This window comes from Rhinatrema bivittatum, chromosome 6 (genome assembly GCF_901001135.1).
Source record: "Rhinatrema bivittatum chromosome 6, aRhiBiv1.1, whole genome shotgun sequence".
Taxonomy (NCBI): Eukaryota; Metazoa; Chordata; class Amphibia; order Gymnophiona; family Rhinatrematidae; genus Rhinatrema; species Rhinatrema bivittatum.
This window is the reverse complement of record NC_042620.1, coordinates 184,524,848-184,548,830: the sequence shown is the minus strand read 5'-3', so window position 1 is coordinate 184,548,830 and position 23,983 is coordinate 184,524,848. Positions and strand designations below refer to the sequence as shown.

The 23,983-nt window shown below is 44.0% G+C and overlaps 1 protein-coding gene across 1 annotated transcript in view; it reads right to left on the bottom strand.

The window, feature by feature from the left end:
• BMPR2 (bone morphogenetic protein receptor type 2) overlaps positions 1–23,983 on the bottom strand; it is a 680,472-nt gene that overhangs the window by 173,932 nt on the left and 482,557 nt on the right. The window contains exons 4-5 of the mRNA XM_029606286.1: positions 21,217–21,327; positions 18,811–18,902 (exon numbers count right to left, since the gene is read on the bottom strand). Of these exons, the coding sequence (XP_029462146.1) occupies positions 18,811–18,902; positions 21,217–21,327 (203 nt within the window). The remainder of the gene's footprint in view (positions 1–18,810; positions 18,903–21,216; positions 21,328–23,983) is intronic.

The following is a 23,983-nucleotide window of genomic DNA, read 5'->3' as shown; positions in this document are numbered from 1 at the left end:
TTTGGTCCAGCACTGCACTCACTTTACCTACATAGTCTCTTCTTCCTGTTTGCGTGGCTGCTGCACTCCACTTCCTCTTCCGGGCTGCAGGGGTGGGAATAAGAGACCATGTTGATGCCACCGACTCCATCTCTCCTGCCGTGTTCCACCCGGGCTATCAGCATTCTAAGCCCGGGCAGGGGAAGAGTTCCATTTTGCTGGGGCAGGAGGAGCAGCTGGGTCAGTGGGGAATCGGGAAATGCGCCGACACACCTGCGTGTACTTGGCAACACACTTGTGTGTCATGACACACCGGTTGAGAACCGCTGATCTAGCAAGTACCTAAATATTAAATAGATCCTATGCTTCTGATGCCAGTAATAAGCAGTGGCTATTCTCTAAGGGGTGGATTTTAAAAGGGTTACGCGCGTAACCCTTTAAAACCCGTTCCTGCGCGCGCCAAGCCTATTTTGCATAGGCCTGGCGACGTGCGCAAGCCCCGGGACGCGCATATGTCCCGGGGCTTTGAAAAAGGGGTGGGAAGGGGGCATGGGCGGGGCGGGGCGCCGGTCCGGGGGTGGGACCGAGGCCTCCGGCACAGCGGCCTTGCCAGAGGATTGTGTGCTGGTAGCTGGCCTGCAGACGTAAAGAACAAAATAAAGGAGGGGGGGGGGGGGGGATTTAGGTAGGGTTGGGGGGGCGGGTTAGTGTTGCATCCGTCGGTCTTCGACGGCTTCGCCCCGCCTACCTCTCTCTACTTTCGGCTCCTCCTGCTCACCTTGGACTGATGGCTGCCACGGCGTCTGCTTGCCATTCTCTCTGGTGTCCCCAGACCGGCTTTGGTGTGCCTCCTGCCATTCTCCTTCAAGGTACCTCTAGGGTGCGCGCGCGTACACCGCCCTCAACTTTAACATTACGTTGGCGTGAACCTAGGGCCATCCCCCTGTTCTGACGTCATGACTTCCGGGTATATCTGCCTTCAGTATTTGCTAGCTCGTTGAGTTAGCAATAGGATTCGTACGGATGGGATTCCCTCTCCGTTCCTAAGCTACTCTGCTGCTCCAGCGCTATCTGGAACTCTTACTACCCTTCGGGGTCTCTAACTGGTTACCCACTCCTCGGGGGCCTCTCTGCTTCTTTCAGGTGCTATCAGGAAACCGGTACTCGCTCCTCGAGGGCCCATGTTCCCTGTGTTGCTGCCTGCAACCTCTACCCTTCTACTTGGAAGAACTAACTTACAGTTACCATCAGTGAGTACAGATACCATCTCTCTCCACAATACTGCTTCACTGGAGTCAGGTACTCACTCTTCGAGGGCCTGCTCTCTGCTCCGGTGCCAGACCTCTTGTCTAGTGGAATCTCTGTTACTGCTAAGTGAGTACAACGCTATCGAGTTCTCTGCTCTAAGGGATCAGGTACTCGCTCCTCGAGGGCTTGCTCTCCCTGTCTCGGAGCTTCTCCTATTTCTACATTGGGACTCTGAATGTTAATCTTATTGTGTGCTCATAACTCTCAGTCTCTTTCCACTACAGCACTGCCTTACTGAGGATCCGCTGTTCCAGCGTTCTGTGTGAGACACGCCCAGTCGGGCTCTACAACCCCTACTCACTACTGCCATCTCTGGTGGTCACTTAAACTGTCTAATAAAAGATTCAAATCTGTGTTTGTCTGTCCGGAGTCTAGCCTGACCCTGTGGTCCTACATGGGACTGCCCCCCGTGGGCATGGTCAGCTGGCACAGTATCCAAGGATCCACCCAAACACCATTAACCATAACAGCTAGATAGGGGAAGGTAGGGGAAGGTTGGGGGGGGAGCGGAAGGAAAGTTCCCTCCGAGGCTGATTTCAGAGCAGCCTCGGAGGGAACGGGGAAAGCCATCGGGGCTCCCCTAGGACTCAATGTGCGCAAGTGTGCACCCCCTTGTGCGCGCCGACCCTGGATTTTATAACATGCGCGCTGCTGCGTGCGCATGTTATAAAATCGGGCATAGATTTGTGGGTGGCGGGTTGCGCGCACAAATCTACGCCCGCGTGTAGCTTTTAATATCTGCCCTTAAGTGAACATGATTAATAGCAGTTTATGGATTTTCCCCCCAGAATCTTATCCAAACATTTTTAAACCCAGCTACATAATGCCTTAACCACATCCTCTGGCAATGAATTCCAGAGCTTAACTGTGCATTGAATGAAAAAGAATTTTCTCTAATTTGTTTTAAATGTGCTACATGCTAACTTCATAGAGTGCCCCTAGTCCTTGCATTATCTGAAATAGTAAAGCAGGCCTTCACTTAATTTCCCTCCTTCATCCATACGCTAATATACAACTACAATTCTCTTGTACATAGTTCCTTTTATTGTTTTCATGTTCTTTGCTCCCCTTTCTAAATTCTTATCTAACTAAGGCCTGGATTTATCAAAATGCGGTAAGTACCGCATGCGATTGGAAAAGGGGCATGGTTTATGCAAAAATTCTGTTTATTGCAATTTGTGCTAATTACCTATGTGAAGAGCTAAGTTAGTGCACATTGTGATAACATTATCAGAATTTGTGATAGGTGTCAGACCTGTTGTATTTCCTGCATATGACCACTGGGTGGACCATGTGAGAGAGAGAGAGAGAGAGAGAGAGAGAGAGAGAGAGTGAGCACCTGGCCATAATGTCATCCCCTTAGGTAGGTATTTGTATCCCTATGGTAGGCCCACCTAGTAACTCGAGGTGGGGTTTAGGTATGAGTGTAGGGGGTTAGGGGCCACTTTGACATTCTACGTGACACGTACGAACAGAACAGTGGTCTTATGTGAACATTTGATGACCCTCGGAGTGAGGAAACTCACTCCAAGATGAGATTTGGGCAATGTTCTCTCCACCTAGCTTGATGGACTCTCTACCTGGGTAACATCAAGCTAGATGGAGAGAACATTGCCCAAATCTCATCTTGGAGTGAGTTTCCTCACTCTGAAGGCCATCATATCTTCACAAGAGACCACTGTTCTGTTCGTATGTGTCACGTAGAATGTCAAAGTGGCCCCTAACCCTCTACACTTATACCTAAACCCCACCTCGAGTTACTAGGTGGGCCTACCATAGGGATACAAATACCTACCTAAGGGGATGACATCATGGCCAGTCTCTCTCTCTCTCTCTCTCTCCTCAAATAGGCCTTACAGGACACATTGCAAAAGGTGATGAAACCTTACTGCACAGTCACAGCAGCTATCACACAGCCTAATGCAATTCAAAAAGTTGGTGTTACAGCTGTGCAATAGCTCTTCACAGAAAGGCTAACCCAGCCCACACTCCAACTCCTCCTATTTGCGTCACACCATACGATATGGTGCTATCGCATGCATTAAGGGCTTATCACATTTTGATAAATGACCCCCTAAGCTACATAAAAGCTTTAAATAAATAAATACATACATAAATAACTGATTCACATTTACCTGTTCAAGTCCTTTCATGAATTTATAGACCTCTAACATATCCCCCCCCAGCCATCTTTTCTCCAACCTGAACAGCCCTAAACTCTTTAACCTTTCTTAATAGGGAAGCTGTTCCATGTCCTTTATCATTTTGGTTGCTCTTCTCTGTACCTTCTCTGGTGCAACTATTTCTTTTCTGAGATGCGGTGACCCGAACTGCAACAGTATTTAAGGTGTAGCCTCACCATGGTGTGATATAGAGGCATTATGACGTTCTCCATTTTATTCATCATTCCCTTCCTAATAATTCCTAAAATTGTTTGCTTTTTTGACTGCTGCAGCACACTGAGCCAACAATTTCAATGCATTATTCACTATGACACATAGATCGTTTTCTTGGGTGGTAACTCCTAGTATGGAGCCTAACATCATGCAACTATAGCATGAGATATTTTTCCCTATATGCAACACCTTGCACATAGGATACAGGCAATTTACTCTTTAGCTTGTCAATTTATCCTATTACATTTTCTATATTCACTGAAATTTGTTTCAGTTCTTCTGAATCACCATCTTTAAATATTATTTCCGGCATGGGTCTCTCCCTTACATCTCCCTCAGTAAAGATTGAAACAAATAATTTAGTCTCTCCACTAAGGCCTTGTCCTCCTCTTAGTGCCCTTTTTACTCCTCGATCATCAGAGTTATAAACCTGATTTTTATTTTTTTCATTCTTTTTACTCCTCCTTTTATGCTTTTTCTTTTAAGTAATTGCATTTTTATTTACTTTTATCTACATTTTTAATTGATTGTTTTAATGTAATTTTTATTCTAAACTGTGATATTTCATCAACTATTGTTTTTTTACTGTTATTCTGTAAACCGTAGAGATAGAGACATTGTTCTCTCCATAACGGTATAGAAAAGCTATACAAATAAATAAAAATAAATAATCGTCCAACTTACTTCCTCAAAGGCTTTTTGCTTCAAATGTACTATGAATTCTTGCTTCCATGGCAAGCTTCTTTTCAAATTCTCTCTTTGATTTCTTTATCAATGCTTTGCATCTAACTTGCCAGTGCTTACGCTATTTCTTATTTTATTCATTTGGATGCGTTTTCCATTTTTTTGAAAGATGATCTTTTGACTGTAATAGCCTCTCTCACCTTACCTTTTAATCATGCTGACACTTATCTAGCTTTCTTTCCACCTTTATTAATGCATGGAATATATCTGATTTGGCCTTCCAAGATGATATTTTTAAACAATATCCATGCCTGATGTAAACTCTTAACATTTTATAGTTGCCCCTTTCAGTTTTTTCCTAATCATTTCCCTCATTTTATCATAGTCTCCGTTTTGAAAGTTAAATACTACTGAAGTACATTTTCTTAGTATCCTCCCTCCAGTTATTAAGTCGAATTTGACCATGTTATGATAACTATTGCCAATACTCAGCTTAGTGTGCTGTGACAATTACAAAAGCAAATAGAATGTTAGGAAGGATCAGAAAAGGAATGGGGGCTAAAATGGAAAATATCATATTGCCTCTGTATCAAGCTATAGGCAACCGCATCTTGAGTACTGTGTACAATTCTGGTCACCCCATTTCAAAAAAGAACTGGAAAAGGTGCAGGGGAGGGCAACAAAAATGTAAAGGATATGGAATGTCTCCCTTATGATGAGAAGCTATATAGGAATCTTCAGCTTGGAAAAGAGAAGGCTGAGAGTGGACAGGATAGAAGTTTATAAAATCATGAATGGGGTGGAACGGGTGAATAAAGAACAGGTATTTACCCTTTCAAAAAATACTAAAACATAGGAACACACCATGAAAATAACAAGTAGCAGATTTAAAACAAATCACATAAAGTACTTTTTCACTCAGTGCATAATCAAGCTGTGGAATCTGATGTCAGAGGACGTGGTCAAGGCAATTAGCATATTGGTGACATTACTGGAGGAATCGTCCATAGTGCATTATTATTATTAATATTATTATTGTAATCCACCCTGAGCTACTTGCCGAGGATAGGATGGAATATAAATATTTTAAAACAAATAAATAATAAATAATAGCTAGATAGTGTAATGATACTTGCTGCTAGGTAGTGCCCCCCTCCCCCCCCCCTCGCCAGCAGGGGCCCTCACTGGGCCATGATCAGGCTTTGCTCGGGCCTGCTCTAGGCTTTGCCTTGAAGGCTGCAAGATGCAGCAAGGCCATCCCTATAAAAACCTGCCTCACAGGTTCTGCCTCAGTGTGGAGTCGCTTCTCCCAGCAATATTTTTTGCCAACATAGCTTAAGTTTGTGTAGCAGTAATTTAAAATTGTATAGTAAACTGAAATGACAAAGATTGATTGATTAAACAAATAAGTTTCTAACCTTTTTGTGCCTGGTGATTTTTTCCTCTCTGTCTGTTCTGTCTTCTGTTTCTATATTTTAATTCAATAATTTCTCTCTTGAAATTCTTCTTTCTTCCTGTTTAACTATTAACTATTTGTCCCTTCTTATCCTTTCTCCTTTCCCAAACAGACTTCCCATTTTCTAGTTTTCTCTTCCCATTCTTCCTTCAATACTCCCTTTTTACCTCCTCTTTCCCATCTCTCCCTCTACATCTGCAACCTACTTTCCTTCATTTCCTCCCCCTCCACCCCTGGTGCTGGTAGCCTTTCTCCCCCTCCACCTCTCGTTCTGGTAGCCTTCCCTAGCCCATACTTCCAATTAGGCCTCCTATGGGCCCCACTGCTACTATTACTACTTAATATTTCTATAGCACTATTTGACGTACACAGCGCTGAACAAACACACAAGAGACATTCCTTACTCAATAGAGTTTACAATCTAATCTAGAGAAACATACAGTTCAAAACACAATTGTTAAAAATGTGTTAATGAGGCTGAAGGGGGGCCAACAGGTTTAAGATTGAAAAGCAGCCTGAAAAAGGTGGGTTTTAAGATGAGATTTTAATAAGGTGAGAGAGGTAGCATGAAGCATCAGCTCAGGATGTTTATTCCAAGCAGAGGGTACAGCCAGGTAGAAAGCACAGAAAGGTCGATGCAATATCGGTGCACGAAAAATGGGTGCTCATGATTGAGCACCTGCTTTCTTAACGCACATCCAATCACCGCTCCCAAGTGTGTGAAGCTGTAGGCTAATGAGCTGCGGTGTTAAAAAGCAGGCGCTAGAGGAAATTGTGCATCCCTAGCATGGCATCGGGCACCCAGGAGAAGTGGCTGTGCATGGATTAGGAAAATGGATGCGTATAAATTTATTTATTTATCTATTTATTTATTTATTTATTAAATTTATATACCCATATTAGTGGGGACATCATATCGGTTTACATCAAACAGAACATATAGTATGGAAATTACATAAAACAGGGAGGTGGGGAGGGAGAGAAAGGAACTATGAGAGCGTAGAATGAAATACATAGGAATCAGGCTTCTCAGAAACATGAGGTAGCCAAAAGTTAACGTTGAGCATGATATTTGTAAAACAAAAGAACTATGTACAAGGGTTTGGTTTAGGGCGGGTTTGCATGGAGGGTTCGGGTGTGTTTGCTTGGTTCAGGTGTTTGCATAGGGTGTGTTTGCTTGGTTCAGGTGCTTGCATGGGGAGAGAAGGGTATTATTGATGAGCATGTTTGACAAGCCAGGTTTTTAAGTTGGCTCTGAATTTAGCGGTACAAGTTTCAAGCCTTAGATAAGGGGGTAAGGAATTCCAGAGCTTGGGTCCGGCAATAGATAGGGCTCGTTCCCTTGTGGAAGAAAGGTGTGCATTTTTTAGAGAGGGGACGTGGACGGTACCATTGTTGGAGGCTCTGGTGGATTTATTAGTTCGTACGGGGCAGAATGGCTCAACGAGCCAGTTTGAATTGGGTGTGAGTATAGCTTTGTGGATCAGTGTTAGGGTTTTGTATACGATGCGAGAGGGGATTGGAAGCCAGAGCAAATTCTTGAGGAGGGGGGTAATATGGTCATATTTACGGGCATTAGAGATGGTTCTTGCTACTGCATTCTGCAGCATTTGGAGGGGTTTTATTGTAGAGCAGGGGAGGCCTAGGAAGAGGGAGTTGCAGTAGTCCATTTTTTTGAGAGGGTGGCTTGAATGACGGTGTGAAAATCACTGGCATGAAGTAAGGGTTTCAGTTTCTTCATGACATTAAGTTTGAAGAAACCTTCCTTGAGGATCAGATTGATATGTTTTTTTAGGTTCAGTTGTTGGTCTATCTGAACCCCAAGATTTCTTGCATCAGGCTGCCTAATGAAGGTGTCATAGGCGGGATCATTTGCAATGGCTGGTTTGGGGGGTGAGTGATGAGAGATGAGGAACAGTTTGGTTTTTGATGCATTTAGGGCAAGGTGAAGGTCAGAGAGCAGTGCATTGATGGAAGCAAGACAGTTTCTCCAATGGTCCAATGCGTTTGTAAGGGTATCCTGAATGGGTATGATGATTTGCACGTCATCAGCGTATAAGAAGAATTTGAGGCCGAGGTTGGATAGGTGTTGGCAGAGGGGGGTAAGGTAAATATTAAAGAGGGTGGAGGAGAGGGAGGAGCCCTGGGGGACTCCCTGGGGGAGCGCGTGGTGTGTGGATTCTGCATTGCCTATTTTAACTGAAAATTTTCTATTGGTGAGGTATGATGGGAACCAGTGGAATGCTGTGCCTGTGAGGCCAATATGGGCTAGACGGGTGAGGAGTTGCTTATGGCTTATTGTGTCAAAGGCAGCAGAGATGTCCAAGAGGGCTAGTAGATAGCAGGTTCCTTGGTCCATGCCTCTGAGAAGGAAATTGGTGAGGGAGAGAAGGAGAGTTTCTGTATTGAGGTGCTTTCGGAATCCAAATTGGGAAGGGTGCAGAATCTTGTTTTCCTCCAAATAGTCTGTTAATTGACTGTTGACAACACTTTCCATAATTTTTGAGATGAAAGGGAGGTTGGAGATGGGGCGGAAATTGGCTGGATCCTCTGGGTTCAAGGATGGGTTTTTTTTTAGGAGGGGTTTGACTGCAGCATGCGTGAGAGAGTCAGGGACAATGCCAGTTGATAGTGAGCAGATGATAATGTCCGCCAGGGGCTTGGCTATGGTGTCAGGTATATTGAGGAGGGCTTTGGTGGGAACAGTGTCAGAAGGGTGTGTGGCTGGTCTAATCTTTTTGAGGATTGAGGTTATTTCCATGGAGGATGTAAGATCGAGTGAGTAGAGGGAGGCAGCGGTAGGGCATGGGCATATGGAGATGGGTTGAGGGTCTGGAGTGAATCTGAGAAGGATGTTTGCTATTTTGTTGTGAAAGTATAGTGCCAGTTCTTCGCATTTGCTGCCTGCACCTTTGTCAGGGATGACTGAAGGGGCTGATTTTGTAAGCTCTGTGACATAGGAGAAAAGGGCTTTTGGGTTGTAAATGTAGTCGTGAATATTTTTAGCGTGGAAATCACGTTTGGCATTGAGGGTGGAGGTTCTGTATTGATGTAGAGCTGATTTGAATGAGGATGTCTTATGGGGCGAAGGGTCTTTACGCCAGGCTCTTTCCTTTTGTCTGAGGTTGTTTTTCAGGCGTTTTAGGTCAGTTGTGTACCATGGTTTTCTGTTTTTGGTGGAGGAGTTGACATTGCGTGTGGCTATGGGGCATAGTTTATTTGCAATTTCAAGGGTGAGGGAGCTCCAAGAATTTATTTATTTTTATTTTATTTATTTAAGTTTTTTATATACCAACATTCAAGACGGTGGTCCCATCATGCTGGTTCACAAGAAACAGGGGTGAAACTTTACCATTTAACAAAAGTGTCGTTGGGATTGGAGCAGTTGGGATTGGAGCAGTTGGGATTGGAGCAGTTGAGATTGGATAGGGCTTTGGATAGAGCAGAGCTAAGATCCTCGCTGGGGCAGGATTTTCTGAAGCTGATAGTGTTAGTGGCAGGAGGGGGTGATATGGGCGTCTTGATGGAGAGGGCGGTTTTGATGAGAGTGTGGTCGGACCAGGGAACTGGGGTGCATGTGGGGGTGTTGGGGGAGTTGATGAGGGAGTTAATGAATAACAGGTCAAGCGTATAGCCAGCTTTGTGGGTGGGGGAGGAAATGATTTGCTTGTAGCCAATGGCCTCGAGGGAGTTTAGAAAGGCTTCGCAAGATGAGGAGAGGGGAATGGCGTCAACGTGGAGGTTAAAATCTCCCAGAATGATGGCAGGAAGATCGATATTGATGTTGTCATTGATGAATTCAATGAGGGGGGAAGGATCTAGCTCTAGGAGGTTGGGAGGGGCATAGACGAGGCAGATCTGAAGCTCTTGCGATTTGTAGAGCCCTATCTCGAGTCTGGAGGGGGGTTCAATGTTGATGGGCTTAAGGTTTAAGCGTTTCTTAACTGCAAGGAGGAGGCCTCCCCCACGTTTCTTGGGTCTAGGCGTGTTATAGATATCATAGATGTGGTTAGGGAGTTGATTGAGAAGGGCAATATCGGTGGCCTTGAGCCAGGTTTCTGTAATGGCGCATACGTCTGGCTTGCAATCCGTTAGTAAATCATTGAGAATGATGGTTTTTTTGGAGATTGATTGAGCTTTGAAAAGAATTATGGAGAGTGTTGCGAGTCCTATGAGTTGGGTAAGTGGGGAAATGAGGATGGGGAGAAGGGACTTATGGTGAATGGGAGCATACTGAGGGGGGGGGGGGGGGGGGGCGGTCTGTGAGAGGGGAAGTGTATGCAGGGGATTGGGAAGCTTAAGTAGCTTGTCATGGTGGGAAGGTAGGGGGTGAGGCAGTGGGTGGGTAAAGGTGTCTGTGTGGGAATTAGAGTAACTGTTAGGTGGTGGTGGGGGATGGGACTTTGGAACAGTGAGTGACAGCAGTGAGAGGAGCAGCGGAAGCAGCTGACCCGAGGCCTGTTTCCCTAATCTGACCGCCATGAAGACTTTTTTTTTATGCTGCTGCTTTCTGTGGTTCCTCAGACTTAATATGTGACATATTAAGTCTGAGGAACATATTAAGTCTGAGGAACGGACATATTAAGTCTGACGAACGAATGGACGAGCAGCCGGGCAGGGAGCCCCAGAACGAATCAGAAGGCAACTTCAGGGGCTTTAAACCCCAGCACCTCTTCCAGGCGCCCTTTTCCCTGCGCGCACAGGACCCGCGAACGAATCGGAAGACTCGGACAGGGGTGGGAGCCTGGGCCTGCGCAGCCGGTGCTAGAGCCCGTCGGGGTAAGACCTGAATTTTAAATCTACACCTACCTCCGATGTTCTCCCCCGCCGGCCACGAGGCAGTCCGCACCGTCCTCCTCTCCGGGGCTCGCAACCCGGCCCCTCTCGGATGAACAGCCAATTAGGGGCAGGGAGCCCCAGAACGAATCAGAAGGCAACTTCAGAGGCTTTAAACCCCAGCACCTCTTCCAGGCACCCTTTTCCCCGCGCGCACAGGACCCACGAACGAATTGGAAGACCCGGACAGGGGTGGGAGCCTGGGCCTGCGCAGCTGGCGCTAGAGCCCGTTGGGGTCCACCCCTAGAGGCTATCTGATGTGCTCCAGCCCTGCCCTCAGAGTGCCAATTACCTTTCACCCCACTGCACTCATCCTACCAGTCTCCAGCACTCACCTAATCTTCATCCAGCACTCATCCTACCAACGTCAAACTCTCATCAAATCTATCATACAACTCTCATCAAACCACCTTTCATCCTGCTCTCATCCCCCCATCCAAGAAATTAAGACTCAGTTTTCTAGTAACCAGGTCACCGGTTTACATCAGGCCACAATGTCTATTGGTCTCCCAATACCACTTCTCCATCATAAGACCATAAGCACAGGAAAACCTTCCTTGATTTCCTGTCCACTCACTTACAAATCCCTCATTCCCATCATGATTTCCCCTTTGACACAGATTCTAGGCCTAGCTTTATTCTCCTTGATTTTATTCAATGCCCAATCTCTCACCAAGAAAACGCTAATACTCAATGACCTTCTTCTGGACACAAATCCGGACTTCTGCGCCATAACAGAAACATGGCTTAAACATACGGACACTGCACTAATAAATCAACTCCCAACCCAAAACTACGATTTCTTCTCAATTCCCCGACAGAAAAAAAGAAGTGGGGGTATTCAAATTCAGGTATCATGACCTGAATTTGACTATGATCTTGTTCTTATGACACTATAGTTCACTTATTAATTGTTCCTATGCTTCTCTGTTCTCCTATTGGTTTTTTGTACCCCCTACCCTTCCCCTGTTACTTGTAATTTCTGTTGCTTTTGTTCCATGTAAACCGAGGTGATGTTTTGACTAACATCGGTATAGAAGACTCTTTAAATAAATAAATAAATAAATAAATAAATATTCTCCTAGCAGCCAAAAAAGAGCTGAGACTTACACATTTCCCAGTCAATTCACCTACAAAAACTGAAACAGGCCCTTTCAAATCAGACCATCTGCAATTCCTTCTAGTCTACGCCCCCCCAGGCCTTCTTGAATCTGATGCCTCACCCATTCTGGAATTAACAGCGACACACCTAAATCTGGAGTCCCCAGCCATTATCCTGGGAGATTTTAACTTACATGTCGACGACCCCACTCGCTCAACTAACTGCGAACCATTCCTAACCGCCATGTCTGCCATGGGTTTCAAGCAGATAATTAACAAACCTACCCATAGAGCAGGTCACACCTTGGATCTCATTTTTGTAAACTCAGGCATCTCACACTCAACACATCCTGTTTGCAAACCAGTCCCCTGGTCAGACCATACATTAATCTCTACCCCCTTTTCACTGGCACAAATGAGCAACAAACATGTCCCTCAACCTCAATTTACCTACAGGAAATCTTGCTCCTCCGATGAACTACATAAACACCTTGTTCTAGAACTCCCTCGCATAGACATCTCCACTCCTAATTTAGCCCTCCACTCCTGGTCCAATATAACAGAAACGGCAGCAAACAAACTCTGTCCACTGACAACAAAAAAACTCAAACACAACGCCTCCAAAAGACAACCATGGTTTAACGAAGAATTTCAAAAACTCAAACTCTCCCTTCAACAGAAAGAAAGCAAATGGCGTAAAGCACCATCACCGACCTCCCTCTCCGCTTACAAACTCGCCCTCCACCTATACAAGAGCTCTACATTAAAACCAAAAAGGGACTTCTACGCTCACAAAATCCATCACCTTATTTTCGATTCTAAAGTCCTTTTCTCTTACGTATCAAACTTAACACAAATCAATACACCTGATATTCCACTCAACCAAGCGCAAGAAAAAGCAGAGGAGTTGGCCCTTTTCTTCAGCAACAAAATCTCTAACCTTCTAACACAGCTTAAGTCTAATACAGTAGCAACATCCAGCACATATTTCCACCCCAACAAAGACACTTCTCTACAATCCTTTGAACCCTTCACAATTTCGGAGATTGAAACAGTATTGAAGAAAATGAAACCCTCTTCACATCCTTTTGACCATATCCCATCCAAACTACTTCTACTAATACCAGACACCATCTCCAAAGCTCTAACAGACATTATCAATTGTTCTTTAGCCCAAGGAATCTATCCAGATGACCTTAAAATTGCCTCCATCTAACCGCTCTTAAAAAAACCTAACTTAGATCCTAAAGATCCTTCCAACTTTCGTCCAATCTCCAATCTCCCTTTCATAGCCAAGGTAATGGAAAAATTAGTTAACTCTAGATTATCGGACTACCTCGAAGACCATAAAATACTGTTCCCTACCCAATATGGCTTCCGAAAATCATTAAGTACTGAATCACTACTCATATCCCTGACAGATTACCTCATCATGGGTCTCGACAAAGGTCATGCCTACTTACTGATCCTCCTGGACCTCTCAGCCGCTTTTGATACTGTTAACCACTCCATCCTCCTAAATCAGTTAGTGAACATCGGAATAACAGGCACGGCACTGGCCTGGTTCAAAACATTCCTTGGGAACAGAGGCTACAAGGTCAGATTACACAACAAAGAATCTAAGCATTATCCTTCCTCTCTAGGAGTTCCGCAGGGCTCCTCTCTCTCACCCACGCTCTTTAACATTTACCTTCTCCCGCTCTGCCAACTTTTAACCAAACTGAACCTTAAACATTTTTTATATGCGGATGATGTCCAGATCATCATCCCCCTCAAAGAATCCTTCACAAAAACTCTAGAATTCTGGGAAAATTGCCTTCTAGAAATCGACAGCCTTCTCTCCAGTCTAAACCTAAAACTAAACTCCTCAAAAAGTGAACTCCTCCTCATATCCCCGGAAAACAATAACATCTCTACAACTCCTCCAGCCAACTTACAAACATCACAAGTAAGAGACCTAGGAGCTATCATTGATAACCGGCTAAACCTAAAATCATTTATTAATCAAACTACCAAGGACTGCTTTCACAAATTTCATGTCTTAAAAAGAATAAGACCACTTTTCCACTATCAAGACTACAGAACAGTCTTGCAAGCAATAATCTTCTCAAAGTTAGATTATTGCAACTCTATATTATTAGGTCTCCCGGCATCTCACACTAAACCCCTTCAGATGGTTCAAAACACGGCAGCCAGAATATTGACAAACACACAGAGAAGAGACCACATATCTCCAATCCTCAAAGACCTACATTGGTTGCCAATTCACTATAGAATCATATATAAGTCCATCACCACTATCTACAAAGCCATCCATCAACTCTCTCTGCTTAACCTACAAATCCCATTCAGAAAATATACATCCTCCAGACCAGTGGTTCTCAACCCTGTCCTGGACCCCCCCAGCCAGTCGGGTTTTTAGGATATCCACAATGAATATGCATGAGAGAAAATTTGCATGTTATGGAGGCAGTGTATGCAAATTTTCTCTCATGCATATTCATTGTGGATATCCTGAAAACCCGACTGGCTGGGGGGGTCCCCAGGACAGGGTTGAGAACCACTGCTCCAGACCCATCAGAGAGTCCTTCAGAGAATCTCTACAGGTGCCACACTCCAAAACCTCTCAGCATATAACCTTCAGAGACAGGGCATTCCCCACAGCAGGACCGCCTCTATGGAACGCCATTCCACCGGACTTACGACAGGAATCCTGCCTTCCAACATTTAGGAAAAGACTCAAAACGTGGTTATTTAAGAAAGCCTTTCCAGACCCCAACGAAAACTACCTGCTATTGAGTTCACTTAGAGAATAGCCACTGCCATTAGCAATGGCAGTGGCCATTAGCAATGGTAACATGGAACAGACTTAGTTTTTGGGTACTTGCCAGGTTCTTATGGCCTGGATTGGCCACTGTTGGAAACAGGATGCTGGGCTTGATGGACCCTTGGTCTGACACAGTATGGCATTTTCTTATGTTCTTAAGTTCACCATTAACTGACGCGTAGACTTTACCTTTAACCTGGTAAATAATAACTTTGCAAAATTCCATAACTTAGTAAATACCATTAATTGGTAATTTTGTGCTCTTTGTTAAATTCCTATCACCTCTTCACTGCTCCAAGTTATGTAATTCCCTGTTTTATTGTAACTGCAACCTTTCGTTCAGCACCTGTTAATGTTCTTATTGTTTCTTCCTTCGCACCCCTTTGTTAATTGTAAACTGGCATGATGCGATTCCCATCGCGAATGCCGGTATAGAAAAACACAAAATAAATAAATAAAATAAATAAATAATAAGTCAGAGGAACCATAGAAAAGCAGTATTTTTTGCTTTTCTGTTCAGGTTTTGGGGCGCCTCAATGCCAGCTTTGGGATGGCGTTCATTTTTGAGGGTTAAAATGTACACGTTAGGTGAAGTTATTTTTTACATCGGGGGTACTATCTCATAGTCTCATCAACATAGCATTTACATGTGATGAGAGTTATTAGCTGCACTGATTTGGATGTGCATTTTGGATGCGCTGATACCCTTACTGCATCAGGGTTATGGACGCACGTCCAATCGCGAGTTAACCTGTGTGCTAGCATGAGCGCATGATATTGCATCAGCCTGAAAATCAGGGATTGGAGGTAGATGAGGTCATAGATAGGCATGACTTGTCTGATGAGCAGAGTGCATGAAGAGTGGTGTAGAGAGAGATAAGAGAGGAGAGGTAGTGAGGAACCGCAGAATGAAGGCACTTGTAGGTGAGAAAGAGGAGCTTGAACTGTATGTGGGAATGGATAAGGAATCACTGTAATAACATTAGAAGGATTATATGGGTGTTGCTACTTTGGCAAAAGAAAAGAACATAAGAACATAAGAAATTGTCATGCTGGGTCAGACCAAGGGTCCATCAAGCCCAGCATCCTGTTTCCAACAGAGGCCAAACCAGGCCACAAGAACCTGGCAAGTACCCAAACAGCAAGAAGATCCCATGCTACTGATGCAATTAATAGCAGTGGCTATTCCCTAAGTAAACTTGATTAATAGCAGTTAATGGACTTCTCCTCCAAGAACTTATCCAATCCTTTTTTGAACCCAGCTACACTAACTGCACTAACCACATCCTCTGGCAACAAATTCCAGAGCTTAATTGTGCGCTGAATGAAAAAGAATTTTCTCCGATTAGTCTTAAATGAGCTACTTGCTAACTTCTTGGAGTGCCCCCTAGTCCTTCTGTTATCCAAGAGTGTAATTAACCGATTCACATCTACTCATTCAAGACCGCTCATGATTTTAAAGGCCCTCGTGATTTTAAAGATCCGCATTCATTCCTTCCTCACCCTTGTGGATCCCCATTCTTATTTCTTGCCCCCCCCTCAAGAGACCCTCATTCATTCCTTCTTCCTTACCCTCCAACACCCCATTTTCTCCTTATCCCTTCCACAGACTCCCATTCTCTCCATCCTACTCCCCTCTCTGCAGACATCCATTTTGCCCTTTCTTTTCCCTCTGCAGAACCCCCTTTTTCCTCGCCCTCTGCAGATGTCCATTCTTTCTTCCCCAGCAGACCCCATTTTCCCCTTTCTTCTCCCCAGACTCCCATTCTCACTTTCTTCTTCCCCTTGACCCCCATTTTCTTTTCCTCTCCCTGTAACCCCAATTTTCTCATTCCTCCTCCCCAGCAAACCCTCTTTTTCTCTTTCCTCCTCTCTTACAGACCTCCATTCTCTCTTTCCTCTTAATCCACAGACCTCCATTCTCTCATTTACCCTGACAAAATCCCATTCAGTCCTTTGTCTCCCCACCACTTTCCTTAAGCCACTCTTCAATCCTTCTTCCTCCCTGCCTTCCTCCCAAGTGGTCTTCTTTATTCCAAGACTAGGCCATCAGCTGATCACCTTTTATGCCATGCTTGAGGGAAGCTGTAGGGTCTGGTCCTATGTTTGCCTAATTGAAAGAGATTGTGGGTTGGGGGCTAAGTTGGCTTGCGCTCACAGAACTTGTCCTTCATAAGTAAGTTCTGCAATAAGATGGTCATGTTCAGCAGTGCTCTTTGACCATAATGTAGTCAGTGACTTGATGCTCCAGAAGAGTTTTGTTTCAATGTACTTTGATAATGTTATGTATAAAGATGGTCTTACTCTAATTTTGCACAAGGGTACGCTTATTCTAAATCTTAGCCTTTTATTGGTAGAACCCCTGCCATCTCATCTGATTCCCCTAGTGTTGGACAGAGAAATCTAAATAGGTCTGATATCATATCTTGTGAGTCAGACCATACCAGAATCAATCAGACCCAGCTGGAATGTTCTAAGAGTATCTAGCAGCAACAAAGTGACTTCCAGTTGCAGCATGGAGACTTGCTAAAATTCATCCTCCACCTAATTTGGGCCTATTCATGCCCACAGGAGACAGAACGTAGCACAACCCACCTCCTCCTTCCTAGGAGTAACCTCTGAGTTCAACATTTAAAACTTGGTAATGGATCTTGGAGTTTGGGAGTACATACCCTTTAAAAGGAGGCAGTGCCAGCCGCAAATGATTCTAAACTCTTGAGGATAGCAAACCAGATTAATGTTTATATCTGAGGATTTAGGGTTCAACTAGAATATCATCTGTGTTTCTCAAACTATCAGGCTGATTCTCTAAGGTCTGTGGGAAAATGGGTGCTCGGTGTTGAGAGCCCGCTCTCCCAACGCGCGCCAGGCCACCTCTCTTGGGCATGCGATCCTGTATTTAAATGAGGGGTGGCGCTAAAAAGGAGGTGCTAGGGAGAATAGCATGTCCTTAGCGCGTCCTTAGCAGTGGAAAACCAGGAGAGGTGGCTGTCAGTGGGTTCAGAAAACCAACACTCGATTTTAGGAGCGTCGGTTTTCTGAATCTGCTGACAGCCATGGGTTAGGAAAACGGATGCCGGTAAAACTGAGCGTCCATTTTCCTAACCTGACCGACCTACACATTAAAAAAAATTTTTTTTTTTCTTCATTTTTGGTTCCTCCGACTTAATATCACTAGGATATTAAGTTGAAGGGTGTACAGAAAAGCAGTATTTTCTGTACACTTTTCTGAGCATAAAATGTGCGGATTGGCTGCACATTTTTTTTTTACAGTATCCCGGGTGAATAACTAATAGCCTCATCAACATACATTTGCATGTGATAAGCACTATTAGTTTCGGGGTGGGGGTTGGGCACGCATTTTTGATGAGCTAAACCCCTTACTGTATAAGGGGTAGTGGACAAGCGTCAAAAACGCACGTCCAACTGCAGGTAAAACAGCTGAGCGCACTTTACAGTATCAGCTGTATGGATTTCTGCTACTGCCACATATCTTCTACTATGTGAAAGTGTGTGTAACTGTTATGAAGTGCTTGTGAATCTGGATTTGTAAACATCTTTATCTGACCTATAAATAACTCAGATCTGTATTGGAACCACATTTAACAGTATCTGTGTGAATTTTGTCTTCTGGTCTCTGCATGAAGATGATAAGTGATCACAAATTCTGAAGGGATTATGACAATGTACAGGAAAGAAAAGGGTTTCCCATCTCAGAGAGATCTGGTCATTCATTCTACAATGGAGTTTCACACCAAGGTCCACTACAACATCTACTCAACCACAGCTAACACTTTTCTGCCATTCTAAGACTATGGGGAAAATGCTTACTAAATGAGGCCTAAGAACCCTAATACTCATGTAATTGGGACATACTCCCAACCTCAGGTTATAAACAATATGACTAAAATGCAAGGTGGAGAAGGAAGACCCAGCAAAGGGCACTGGCTGAAAAGAACATAGAGGTGAAAATTGTATAAATTGTCAGATTCTGCTCTCCTATTTGATGGCAGTTTGATCACCAGCTACATTTAAACCTATTGATTACAAAACTCTGTCTTACGGCACCTTTTTCACCTTTGCTTGCTACAAATGGGGCATATCCTAGGACGTTATGGGAGACCTCACCAACACATTTCCACATTTCCTTACATAGTCTTAATAATTGTCATCACCATATGTGAATCAGATACCAATGGTACACACTTAACAAGTATTCTTACCTCTAGCAGTTTAAGATTGTCTAGGTCCAGTGAAGGTTCTGATGCTGCTGCCTCCATCATGTTCATACTATGAAGACCTTGTTTACGATCCCCTAAAGAAAGAGAACTGAAACTTTATGACTACAGCTTTTAGTAAAATTCTTCACGTCATAAAACAAAAATACATACAGCTAAATGTAGGAGCTCTGTGGTAAAAGATATCTGGGTCTGGGAGAATAAAATCTGGCACACAGCAGTAAAAATTGGTCATGGTGTGGAAACAGCATAAGGAAACAAATTTTTTTTTTGTGAGAGATTTAGATAGCAACACAGATTTAGGATATGTAAGTAATTCACATCTTTCTAATCAAAGAAAAATACTTTGAGGCTGCCTGAAGGACTTCTTAGTGATACACAGGGCTTAATTTGTAGACAAAAAGAAAATGGAACTATGGAGTGAGAGGGTGGGCAGGGTAGGGTGTGAACTCTCTCTCCCTTAAACACACACTTCCCCCCCCCCCCCACACACACACAATATGCGAAAAACTCTTCACACTTTTCCTCCTCATCCCAGTGATCCTTCATCCTTAGGACCCAACAATGCTCGACCCCCAGCTATTCTAAGCACTGGATGACAACTGGATGTTTAAAACTGTTGGGGGCTGCAAAAGGAGAATCACTAAGACAAGGAGGAGAAGGGTAGAGAAAATGGGGCCCTTTCTCTCTACCCTCCTCCTCCTCTCTGCCCCACTCCTTATGATTCCTCCAATGGACCTCATCTCCTCCCAGTGGTCCTACAGCCTCCACATCTTACCCCCAGTCCATGGTGGTTCTTGATCTCTCCTACCTCCTCCCTTTGCCTAAGGCCATTAATTCCCCTTTGCTGGAAAATTATCCTCTCCAGAAACTCTTCTCCTCTCCCTTCTTGGCCAGTAACATACAGGCCAGCTCTGAGCCAGAATCAACTGGCTATCCTCTGTCATGGGAGTGGGGTCAGACTGGCATACACCACTTGCTCTGCTCAGCCTCCTCAGACCGGGTAGGGAAGAGTCTGGAATTCTAAGCGCATCCTATTTTTTGCCTCCTCAGTAAAGGAGTAGCTCTCCTCACTCACTCAACCACAGATCTTCCTATCCTTTCTCTTCTCTCATTCCCTTTTTCCCTGTTCCCTCCAATCACCTCACTCATAGACTGTTGCCCTTGGCTCATAGCTCACAGTCCTACGATCCTCTCACTCTCACTCACACCCAACAACTTTGATCCCTTCACTCACTCTCCTCTCCATATTCAACCAATTGCTCTCACTCATTTTATCCCCCCCACATCTTCTCACTCACTTGGCCTCCCCTACCTCTGACCCCCCATACCCTTGATCCCCCACCTTCTCACATACTCTCTTGCCCTTCCCCCACCCTCACTCTACTTTCCTCTGATCCTTTCAGTAAGTCCCCCCCCCCCACCATTGCCTCACTCACTCTCTTGCCCCTTCCCCCTCTCCTAATATGGCCCCAGCAGCAGAGGCAGAGGGGCCTGGGAAGCTACCATGGTAAGCAGCAGCCTGGCCAGGAAGATGACATAAAATAGCAGCAGAAGTAGTGAGGCTGATAGACATTCACTTCATGTCTTTTTGACCTTGACCATTATTCCTCAAGGCCTCCTCAACTGTGCCAGGAAATTGTACAAAATTCAAATCCATGTGGCTGCCCCATCTTAGGGTAAGCAGCACCCACACACTCTACTTTGCTTCCTCTTGGGCTTGGGGGCCGAGAAATGATACGTGCTACCACCAGCTCTGCTCTATTTCTGCAGGGAAGTTGGAATGGATTTGTACTGCTAGCTTAGCTCTGTTTCTGCAGGGGAACCAGAACTAGTTTACACTGCAGGCTCTACTCTGCTTTCTTTGGTCCCAGAAAAAACAGGTTGCATTACACCGTTCTAGATTGTTCCACCAGAATTTAAACCCTGAATAATAGACACTAAAAGGAATTGAATCAGAACAACTTTGAAACCTGTGAGCTGTAGTGCTATACTGTCAAGGGCAGGGTTGAAGTTTTGATGATGGGCTCATAAATTTCAAACTTGTGCTATTCACACCCTTTTTATGTCTCTTCTTTGCTCTACAGTTTCTGCTTCAGTAACACCCCTTTCCCTTTCTGTTCCCTGTAAACAGGAAGAGATGGGCTGAATTAGAGAGCAGAGTGGCTGTTTTCTGCTTTGTTAGTTCCAGCTCACTCCTCCTCCTGTTCCTTGCAGGCTGTCTGAAGAGGCGAGGATTCTCTTCCTCTTAATTCACTGCCCTCCAGACTATTCCCCCACAAATTAAGCCCTGGTGATACATACATATTCAACATTACAGTAGAAGCAAGAAATATCATTTATCCTACTCCAAATAAAGAAAACAGGTTAGAAATGTCCACAATGCCTTACCTCCAAACATCCTGTATCCAAAGAAGACAGCAGCTATCAGAACAGCTAATGCAGACACAGATGCCAAGGCAATAACTATAGTTTCTTCACGGCGAAATTGATGAGATGGAGCTGAAATAACCACAAACATTTATAAACCTGCTAGGAACAGTAAAATAAATTATATACTAATATTCTTTATATGTAATATAAATTAACTGATACAGTTTCAGTGCAGTATTATTATACTATGAGACAGACTGTCATTGAAATGTTGCAGTGATGCTTATTGGTAGAAAAGGACCCAATTATTTACAGCTTTTATTTTTCAACACTGAATTTAGTCAACAGGTTAATTAATTAGATGTTGTACCCCAATACTGTTTTCCTTAGACAGCTACTAAGGTTGTCTCTTTCTTATAAGAAGTAATATAATTACCCTTTAATGAAAAATAACATCTCACATTTTCCATACAATTCACAAGTTATCCCAAGACGCAATGTAAAGATCTGCATGTATGGAGTTTTCAACTTGGTCATTAATTGGACAATTATGCAAGTGCTACGTCTAACTCAAGAAAATCAACAGCACACAGAACCAAATAAGGAAAAGTTCTCATGGAAAGCCTTTGCCACACCAAAAATTGCAATAAACAAATGAAAAAAGCAAAAACGATCTGCTCATCTCCCAAAAACAGCAGTACTCCAAACAAAAGTCCAAATCTTTATTACATATGTAACAAATATATAAAGCAGGATAAAAACTGCTTTGCTTTCACTACAGTCTGAATTATCTACTGTTGCTGTTATTTTTATAAATGCTACAAGATTCTAACCAGACAACAGTAGAAATCAAAGTGCCATAATTTCATTATAACTGGGCCTCCATATTCAATGGTATTTTTACAGTTTCTATATTGAGAAATGTATGCAATGGGTAGGTACAGCAATGGGAATAACCACACGTATCCAATGAGCTACAAAACCAAGTTTTCCACCATGAGTAAAATGTATTACTAGCTAAGCCTAGGGTTACCAACGGGCTCCAGATTTTCACAACAGGTTGATCCAATCCTGATTTTAGCCCACTGCAAGCAGAAACTTGTAGTTCTGATTTCCCTATTGTAGGGCTAGGCAACTCTGTTCCTGGAGTACACAAACCGGTTTGGTTTTCAGTAAATCGACAATGAATATGTATGAGGTATATTTGCATGCACATTCACAGGGGATATTCTGTAAACCAGATTGTTTGTGGCACTACAGGACCGCAGTTGCTCACCCCTGCCCTATTGCATTCCTTAAGAAAAGCAAGACTACAAGTCCAAGCATGTAGTGGGATAAAACCAGAACTGGATCAACCTATCTTGAAAATCTGGAGCCAGCTAGCAACCCTACCCAAGCCCACTGAATGTGCAAATGCTTTTTATAGTGCTTATAAAATGGTAAAATGAGTTTGACATACTTACATTCTTCCCTTTTGTACAATCAGCTGTTTTAGTTAGGGTGCTCTGAAATATCATACTCCTGAGTTTGGTATCATGTCAACTAAACAAGACTAAACAAACTTTCAACACAAGTCTCAAATTCATGTACTCTGTTACAGAAATTATATTAAAACCATGCTAGTACAGCAGTTGCTGGAAAAGATTACACTGAGGTCAGAACCTCTTTATATTATTTTTTTTATTTAGGTTAAGACTCTATAATCACATGCAAACTGAGCTGCCAGTGAGTTTTCAATTATAGCCAAAACACCAATAGGAAGCCACATCATGAAAAGTGAAAAACTGAACAAGCTGTTCAGTCTCTTTTACTTTGTGTTCTAAAGTTATAAAGAAATGTATGTAAGGAGAAAAGGGACATTTCTCTTTCATCTCTGCTCATAATAAAAAGCAACTACTACACAGCTATCCATTAACTATTCCCTTCTGAGGTTCAAAGAATGCACGTCTGCAAAAACAATCCATCTACATACAAAATTTCTATTGACAAAACTAAATATTTTACTTCATCTGTCCTAGATTTTTTTGTATTATGATTGCTGTTCATTGACAATGAAACTACCCGATGTTCTTTTATCCAAGAATAGCACATACAGACAAAATGCACAGACTTCTGTACTAAATCCCAGACCCAGTCTCAGGGTGCCAGCTTTCCTTTGGATGAGATAATTTAATATGCAAACATATTTGATGCTTGGCCTTTTAACTGACAGCTGCCAAACATGCTGCTGCACATTGTGGGCTGGATTGTAAGAGGTATGCGCGGGCGCACAAATGTACGCCCAATTTTATAATATGCGTGTGCAGCCGCGCGCATGCTATCCAGGGTCGGCGCACGCAAGGGGTGCACAATTGTGCAAGTTGTGTGCGCCGAGCCGCGCAGCCTTCCTCCATTCCCTCCGAGGCCGCTCCAAAATTGGAGCGGACTCAGAGGGAACTTTCCTTCCGCCCCCCCTCCCCACCTTCCCCACCTTCCCCTCCCTAACCTGCCCCCCAGCCCTGCCTAAATCCCCCCCACCTTTGTTTTATTATTTACGCCTGCCTCTGGGCAGGCGTAGGTTGCGCGCACCAGTCGAGTGCTGGCGAGCGATCCCCAGGCCCAGAGGCAGTGGAGAGGCCTCTGGCCATGCCCATGCCCCTGGACCGCCCCACCTATGCCCCTGGACCACCCCGCCCTTTTTTTCAAGCTCCGGGACTTACATGCGTCCCAGGGGTTGCGCACACCGGGCCTATGCAAAATAGGCTTGGCGCGCGTAGGCTTTGAAAATCGACCCTACATGTTTCTT